General features: G+C 44.9%; 1 protein-coding gene and 1 pseudogene across 1 annotated transcript; both read right to left on the reverse strand.

Annotated features, from left to right (window-relative positions):
- Window positions 1-2789: 2789 nt before the first annotated feature.
- LOC121597997 lies at window positions 2790-4317 on the reverse strand (annotated as a pseudogene).
- Window positions 4318-7107: 2790 nt separating this feature from the next.
- On the reverse strand, window positions 7108-8960 carry LOC121597994 (fibroin heavy chain-like). The gene is made up of 2 exons (XM_041924410.1): window positions 8830-8960; window positions 7108-8573 (listed from the first exon to the last, which is right to left on the reverse strand). The coding sequence occupies exons 1-2, from the start codon at window positions 8842-8844 to the stop codon at window positions 7545-7547; spliced, it is 1044 nt and encodes a 347-aa protein (XP_041780344.1). The 5' UTR covers window positions 8845-8960; the 3' UTR covers window positions 7108-7544.
- Between the last annotated feature and the right edge of the window lie 389 nt (window positions 8961-9349).

The raw sequence follows: 9349 nt of genomic DNA on the forward strand, positions 1-9349 counted from the left end.
GAGTGATGTTTCTATGGATTTGATTGTTTTGATTGGCGTTGACTGGAATTAACATACCAAACTTTTTTCGTTTATGTTGTAATAATGTCTAGTAATTCGTGTGATGCCATAAATTAATAGCAAACGTAGGCAAAAGACCCAAAATTTGAGTGAAAAATGCACATTTGCGATAAATTTCCCTTCACGAGATTCCGGATGAAACCCATGTTTTGGAACAATGTTTTGACGTTTAAGTGTTCGTTAACTGAGAATCACTCCAGTTAGCGAACCTCCAGTTAAAAAGCACTCCAGTTAAAACACATCCAGTAAGCGGTCACCTACTGTAGTAAACTGAAGAATATTGGATTCCAAAAATATCCCAAAGTCAAGATGGCCAATTCTCAAAATTGAGTCAACAGATCGGGACTAACCACATCATCGTTCTTATACCTTTCTATCTTCAACCCTGACTAAAGGTTTGCCAGAAGTTTGTTAAAAGCCCGTGAGACCGCTTTATTATCTATTTAGCGACATGACGTCCATGGTTCAGAAACAATAGAATGTTAAGAGAATAATTCCATTTTCCAGGATTGTTGCAAGTTTTCTATAAGTTTTTTTTTGTCCAGGTTTTGAAGAGTAAGTTGCATTATTTCTTCATGTTCCTGCCAATGTACTCTATGATTGCAAGTATGCAGTTCAAAACAATACTGGTGCAGTATTGGTTAGACTTATGAGTCCTTAAGGACTGTACCGCTCCAGCAAGTGCTGATTGTAATGAGATTGCCGAAAATAACTTCTTTACGAGGAATTGATTAGTACACATTTTTGTTTTTTGTTTTATATTTGAATTACAAAATAAGGTTAAATTAAAACGTTGTTATCCCAGGCCTTACTATACTTGTGACTTATAGCTACTTTAATTTAAGCGCTACTAGTCAAAATGACTGGACGGTAGTTTTACTGTTAAGCGGACACATAGAATTGCATAGATAACAACATTTTTTCATTCAGTTAACCTCCAATACCTCCTTAGACCTCCTATAATACCATACCGTTAGATAGTACCATTAGACCTCCTTAACCAGAATTAAGAGGTTTATATACAATGAAACCGCTCATCACAAGTATCCCTCATAACAAGTTTTTCGCGCCACGAGCAAATCTAAATACTCAACAAATACCTCACTTAACGGGTAAAATCTAGCATAACGAGCAATCTCATTCGTGTTCAGGATACATTTGTTGGGAGCCAGTTACAGTCATCTGGATCACCTGATCAAGCTATCTACTTTGTATCTTTCGGGATCCAGTTCCAGGCTCTGTGGGGAAAATAAATAAACCAATTGACCAGCAAACACCTTCAGAACTCCTTACGGTAACAGTGCGCGGAATTGCAACATTCCTGCATCGCACGTCGTCTCGCGCTCAATCCGAAGCTGTCTGAAGATCGCACCGGTTACCTCATTCGGATTAGAGAAATTGGGAATGCCCAATAACGGTCACACTTCGTAGGCAATATCACGGTCAGCATCGGTATTGTGGGCAGGACTCACGGCACCGATCGGCCGAACCGGTACCATCATTAGCGTACCAGCCTGCCGTCTCCTCGCCCAGCTCGCCCCATTTGCATCGCAACCACCGTTAGCGTCGTACGCTAACTGCTAACGGGGCGGCCTTTTAGCGATCGGCCGCGCGTCCTTGTCCTGATACTGGACGAAGTAACACTTCTGGTTCGCCGGTGACGACCGCGGGCGGCCGCTGGTGGGGTCGTTCGAAATCGGCCACCCGGACGGGTTTGCTAACGAGCCCGTAGTAGTCTGCGGTGTGAGCACTGCCGGGGTCGCACGGGTCGCCTTGATGAAGATCACCTTGCTAGTGGCTTGCGGGGAATGGTGGTAGGGAGTGGCAGGTAGAAGTTCCGTTCCACTACCGGAGCCGCAGAGCGGAGCTGGGTCGGAGCCGTTGGCTGTGGTAGGGCCTGTTGGTGAAGCAGTCACCCGTTCACGAGTGTTCCAGAGGCCCCGGCAGACCTGGTGCTGCACTGCTCCTGCTCTGCGCGATTGATTGCTGATGTACTTGGCAAAGGTTCGGCCCGTTTGCTTGGGAGTCAGTGTTTATCAGTTGACGGAAAGCGTTTAGGTAAAGACGCCAACCACTGCCAAACGAACTCGAATACTAATGAGGATGCTTTCGAACCTGCTGTTGTTGTTGTGGACAAACTTGAGAGTATATCACCCTAGACCGAACGCTTCCGAGTCTGATACGGAAGCGTTCCGAAATGGATGTCAAGGAGAATCATATTAAGTAGGGTTACTTAAGGCGAATCTTTTCTTAGGGCACATCCATTTATGACATACTTTTTAAAAGGTTTTTTTAAAGAGCCACGACTCACATGCATACTTGACATAGACAGAGTATGTTGATTGATATTGTGTTTTGCATGTTCAGTGCCCTACTTTTCACTCAATATGTAATAAAAATAGTGTAATAAATTATAGGTTGAAGCGATTTGAATACATACACCCTACAGAGAGAAAGAGAGAGAGAGAGATAGAGAGAGAGAGAGAGAGGAAAGAGTTCCTTGAATATTTCTTCTTCTTTTTGGCACAACAACCAACCCCCTATCTGTGTCCTTCACTGTCAGTGACTTATTGTTACCATAGCAAAATAATCAGTCGTACGGGAGCACGGTCTTTTGGGGGCTTGAACCCATGACGGGCATTTGTTGTTAAGTCATACGAGTTGATAACTGCACCACCAGACCAACCCCAAGAATCAAGAATAGCTACAACAAATTGCGTATGTGTTTGGATACGCTTTTATTATGATACAATTGCTGGCTTCTTCTTACTAATCTTACAAACAAAACTCCATCCTATTACATCATTACTGTCGCTCACGACCAGATCTCAGAGGCTCCGGAATCGGCTGTAGCAGAGGCTCCAGTAGAGGCAATGTTAAAACCGCTGTTTCCGCCCGAACCTGCCAGCGCATCGCTGCGAGCACCGGCCGATGCACCAGCATTAGCGAATGAAGTCCCATCAGTGTTAACACCAACACTTTCATATTCAACACCAGTGCCAGCGTAAGCTTTGGCTCCAGCGCCAGAGAAACCATTTGCATCAGCGCCAGCATTGGCATTGCTGATGGCAATCGATCCACCCGATTGCGAATCAGAGCTTGAACTAGAGGTAGCCTGAGCACCCTGGTACTTGACGAAGTATACCTCCGGCTTAGCAGAGGAGTAAGAGCTTGCGTCCAAGGCGGAACTATTGGCATTTGCCTTAGCCTGCTTGTTGACGAGCACGTAGACGATCGTCTTCTCCTCCGTTTGGCTAGCCGTCTTGGCCAATGAATCGGCGTTGGCGCTGGCAGAAGGAGCCTTGATGAAGATGACCTTGTAGTGCTTGCGGGGTTTGATGGTGAGGGTTTTGGTTTCGGTTTTAGCGATCGCATCGTCCTGCGCTACGTGATAGTAGAAGTTCTTCAGGACCTCCGGGTGTCATAGTGGACCACCGTCTTGGCCTGGGCAAAGGCGGATGCACCGGCCGAAGAAGAGCCGAACGCGCCACTACTGGCGAAGCTGTTAACGTTAGATCCTGCGTATGAACCGGCCCCACCAAATGATCCGGCAGTTGCAGACGACCCGGCAGACGCACCAGCACCGCCAAAAAGTCCCACCTGGTTGTATTGAGAACCGCTGGCAGCGCCTGCGTAGCCATTGCTGGACGCTCCGGAGGAAGCGCCGCCGTACGAGCCGGCTCCACCGTATGAGCCGGCACTGGCACCGGGTGCAGCTCCATCGACGACCGTGTCTTCGAAGACGGCGGGTGAGTAATCGATGCTCACTGCGCTTTGGCTACCGGCGTAGCTACTGCTACCGGCCGCTGCTCCCTGGCGCAGCTTGATCCCTATATCAGCCGATGCCACGGCCAGAAAGGCGGCTAGAACCTGGAAATTAGGCATTCAGAAAAGATAGTGAGAGATTAGAATTGACCACAGAATGCTGGAGATGTTGCAGCAATCATTCAGAAAATAGTTGATTGTTAATTGGTTGTATTTCCAGAATGGCTAGGCTTTTGGCTAACGACGTAAACACGATTGATTGATGATGCTCTACAACCGAGCACTTGTTGAATGGTGACGCGGTACTCAGCAGATCATAGTTGAATTGACACAAATTTAATATTTTTCATGTCCCACTCACCACAAAGAAGCGCATTTCAAAGGTTTTGGCTTATGCGAGACGACGATAATGGTCACACACTACTAGTACACACTTGTCAGAATGTCTTGGGCAGACTTCCTTCCAGTGGCCTGTTCGTAACAAAGATGGAACTTGACTGATAAAAGAAACAGGACTTTGGCTCTTATATATCCGTGAGTGCTAGCAGGGAACGCCTAATGGATGGTGTCCTTAGCTAAGTTTAATAATTTTAGCAAAAACATCTTTTTGAATGCATGGTCTCGCTCTCTCCCCCGTTTCAAGGCATTGTTCATCTTATCTGGTCGCGCAAGAATGGAAGACCATGAAAGACATGAAAATGTGTTTAGAAATGAAGCACTAAATGGCAACAAATCGTGCGTGAGCGACTGTTCCCACGGAAAATATTTCGAGCCTTTTTTGCACGTATTGACAGTTGTGTTCAAAATAGCAATGTTACATCGTTGCTTGCGAAATTATCTTTTTGATCGGTATGTATGCGGCTCCTCCTATCGTTCCTTTTGTTAAAAACGTTCAAATTGTACTTTTGTTGAGACGTTATCAACAAGATTCTTTCTTTCACCCGAAATATGTAATACAAGCGGTATTTAAGCTAAATCAATTTATTATTTGAGGCTAAAATTCAGTCGCTGGAATTGTTGAATCAAGTTAGTGCAATCAGTATGTCGTTCTTTCCACAACGAGTTAAAACGTGTTGTACTATGTATAATTAAATATAGGTCAAGGGTTTGCATAAGAGGCTGAGGTTCATCGAGATTGAAAAAAACCAAGGTTTAGATCTAAATTTTAACACAAATATCAGAACAGGATGGCTAACCGCAGAGTACAGCTGATCTTATGACTGTTTTATTTGAAGTTTTGAAGCGAATGCTTTAATGAAATTTTACTAAATCTTCATCACTGTTTAGCATACAGTTTTTCGGAGTTTTAACATCGCAACTTGTTGTGCACCCCTGTGAGTGCGATTTTTTAAATTTTATAGTTTCACTACCTTTGCTGTAAATCTTCTTCATTTCGGTGGCTTCACTCGTCTGTAACCTGTGCGTGGCTTTCCAACCCATTTCTGATTGATCCCCACCACCGAGACACCAGCGGTAGTGTCACACATCACCTCACTTTGCTCACCATTATGACGAGAGTCTCCACCTATTGACAAAAGCCGGGCATGTGGAAGGGTTGATTTGTAAATGCTGTAACAAAAAAGTTACATTCAAGCAGTTTAATATCACACCTAAAAAACACACACAAACACAAAACTACGACCTGTTGCAGGCTGATAACCGTTTAACGATCCTGCAGAATGACGATTGACCAAATTGGGAACCACAAACGACATCCTTGAGTAAGGTGTCGTCTAAATGTCCAGTGCAGCGAATAAGAAGTGATAATAACCTTCTGTTTGCGATCAAAAACTTTTCAAAACCATCGATTCGATACTGGCGTATACCGATATGCTCTTATCATCGAAAATGGTATAAAATAAGAGCCAAAACTGGTATAGTTTCAGGATCACCTACAGATCAATTGACGGTTCGGTATTAGTTCGTAGGGGTGGTCCTGTGGTACAGTCGTCAACCCGAACGACTCAATAACATGCTCGTAAGGGGTTCGGTAATGAATTAAGTCCCGAAAGCCTGTATAGGCCGGCATGTCCGCGTAGGACGTTACTCCAAATAGAAGAAGAAGTAGAAGAAGATTAGTTCGTACACTGAGTCATAGTATATGGGTTTGGGAGCGGTTTATGTTTGCCTTCACCTCGTAGTTAAAAGAGATAGCCTTGAAATTGTATACTCTGCGTCTTTATTTGAAATTGTATACCGAAGTCATGTCAAAGCCATGATGGAAATGTTTACAAATCGTGCGAGTTGACTACGGTACTGCCTCAAGGAACAGATTCCAAGACATTTTTATTCTGCAGTTTTCAACTGGGTAGAGAGGGAGGTGGAAGGAAGGGTTCTAATTTTCGTTACAAATTTCACAAACATTCGAAAAACCAATTATTTACTACCTCAAAACTGCCAATAAAATCCAGGATATGCTTATCAAGCTATACAATTACTAATTCTTACAGAAGGTGTGCTTACAAAGTTGTATGGAACGATCAGGAACTCGTTTTTTTAATGCTGCCATTCCAGTACCCCTATCTAAGTCAATCTGGATTTTCAACACTGTTTCAAAAACAAAAACCGTAATAGATTAGACATCCTCGATGACATGCGGCCTACGTTCAAAGAATCTAAGTCATCGTAGAAAATATTTATCTTCAGTTTACGCAAGATCTAAATGAAAATGAAAACTGTACGATAAAAGACAATAAAATTAAAAAAAGTTTCTAAATTACTTGAAAGGATGTAAACTCAAAACGATGTATACATTCTAAATCTTTTCGTCAGTTCTTGCTTAAGCAGGGCCCAGGCTAAACAAAAAACTATGACTTTCTTGGTCCACGTGGTCTGCTTGGTCCACGTGGTCTTTCATGCATTTTGAGTAAGGGAGGGATGCGTCCTTAAGGGAGGAAGAGCTGCCAATAAGTTGATTTAAAGATGAGAAGAAGCTGCTGAGTCGTTGACCAAATTTGGAAACGTTTATTTGATTAAACTTAAAGACAGAAACACAAGGACACATGTTGGGTGGCCCAACGGTCACCTACGGGTTCTTACAAGTCCAGATAGGTTTGATTCTCATGCAGACCCTCTGATGCAGGCTCTGATAGCAAGGACTAATTGTTACGTAACTAAAAATTCTTGAACAAAGCCCCAACAATACCTTAATATGAAGAAGAATAAGTGGTACTGGTTCACGGACATGATTCATTAGTAATTCGCTTGGGCTTTGTTTGGCCATCAACGGTTGTCATCAAACATCTAGGAATATCTAGAAAATAAATCATTTGTCTGTGCGCGTGTGTGTGGATACGCTTTTATTATGATACAATTGCTGGCTTCTTCTCACTATACGTACACACAAAACTCCATTCTACTAGATCGTTACTGTCACCCACGTCCAGATCGTTCGACGACGCTCAAGGGAAAAATAAACCTATCTTACGTTGCTTACGTTTAATGTACAAAGGGAGAGGAAAAGTCCTGATCACGGTGACTAAGAGGAAGAGGCAAAGGAATACGTGTAGAGGGAAAAGCTCTACTCGAAAGGTACTAGTTACATCACGAAGCCGTCAGCTCGACTCATTATTTCTGGTTTGAGCCAAATCTGTGCGATTCGTACTTGTTCGGTTTTTCAATGTGACTGTTCGATTTCCTTGAGTAATGCTGCATCGTTCCAGCCGTTGAGGCTGAACACAGACGCTTTGGGATCGCTTTCTTCCTGTGTGCGGGCCATACTAGGGCGCAAATGCCAGTCCTCCGGCCGTGGATCGGGCAGCAGCTTGGGCAGAAGCTCCGACAGAGTTGTATCCGGTGTTTCCGGCCGATGCATCAGCTTTAGCGAATGAAGTCCCATCAGTGTTAACACCAACACTTTCATATTCAACACCAGTGCCAGCGTAAGCTTTGGCTCCAGCGCCAGAGAAACCATTTGCATCAGCGCCAGCATTGGCATTGCTGATGGCAATCGATCCACCCGATTGCGAATTAGAGCTTGAACTAGAGGTAGCCTGAGCACCCTGGTACTTGACGAAGTATACCTCCGGCTTAGCAGAGGAGTAAGAGCTTGCGTCCAAGGCGGAACTATTGGCATTTGCCTTAGCCTGCTTGTTGACGAGCACATAGACGATCGTCTTCTCCTCCGTTTGGCTAGCCGTCTTGGCCAATGAATCGGCGTTGGCGCTGGCAGAAGGAGCCTTGATGAAGATGACCTTGTAGTGCTTGCGGGGTTTGATGGTGAGGGTTTTGGTTTCGGTTTTAGCGATCGCATCGTCCTGCGCTACGTGATAGTAGAAGTTCTTCAGGACCTCCGGGGTGTCATAGTGGACCACCGTCTTGGCCTGGGCAAAGGCGGATGCACCGGCCGAAGAAGAGCCGAACGCGCCACTACTGGCGAAGCTGTTAACGTTAGATCCTGCGTATGAACCGGCCCCACCAAATGATCCGGCAGTTGCAGACGACCCGGCAGACGCACCAGCACCGCCAAAAAGTCCCACCTGGTTGTATTGAGAACCGCTGGCAGCGCCTGCGTAGCCATTGCTGGACGCTCCGGAGGAAGCGCCGCCGTACGAGCCGGCTCCACCGTATGAGCCGGCACTGGCACCGGGTGCAGCTCCATCGACGACCGTGTCTTCGAAGACGGCGGGTGAGTAATCGATGCTCACTGCGCTTTGGCTACCGGCGTAGCTACTGCTACCGGCCGCTGCTCCCTGGCGCAGCTTGATCCCTATATCAGCCGATGCCACGGCCAGAAAGGCGGCTAGAACCTGGAAATTAGGCATTCAGAAAAGATAGTGAGAGATTAGAATTGACCACAGAATGCTGGAGATGTTGCAGCAATCATTCAGAAAATAGTTGATTGTTAATTGGTTGTATTTCCAGAATGGCTAGGCTTTTGGCTAACGACGTAAACACGATTGATTGATGATGCTCTACAACCGAGCACTTGTTGAATGGTGACGCGGTACTCAGCAGATCATAGTTGAATTGACACAAATTTAATATTTTTCATGTCCCACTCACCACAAAGAAGCGCATTTCAAAGGTTTTGGCTTATGCGAGACGACGATAATGGTCACACACTACTAGTACACACTTGTCAGAATGTCTTGGGCAGACTTCCTTCCAGTGGCCTGTTCGTAACAAAGATGGAACTTGACTGATAAAAGAAACAGGACTTTGGCTCTTATATATCCGTGAGTGCTAGCAGGGAACGCCTAATGGATGGTGTCCTTAGCTAAGTTTAATAATTTTAGCAAAAACATCTCGTTTTTTTTGAATGCATGGTCTCGCTCTCTCCCCCGTTTCAAGGCATTGTTCATCTTATCTGGTCGCGCAAGAATGGAAGACCATGAAAGACATGAAAATGTGTTTAGAAATGAAGCACTAAATGGCAACAAATCGTGCGTGAGCGACTGTTCCCACGGAAAATATTTCGAGCCTTTTTTGCACGTATTGACAGTTGTGTTCAAAATAGCAATGTTACATCGTTGCTTGCGAAATTATCTTTTTGATCGGTATGTATGCGGCTCCTCCTATCGTT

The sequence above is a fragment of the Anopheles merus genome, chromosome X (genome assembly GCF_017562075.2).
Source record: "Anopheles merus strain MAF chromosome X, AmerM5.1, whole genome shotgun sequence".
Classification (NCBI taxonomy): Eukaryota; Metazoa; Arthropoda; class Insecta; order Diptera; family Culicidae; genus Anopheles; species Anopheles merus.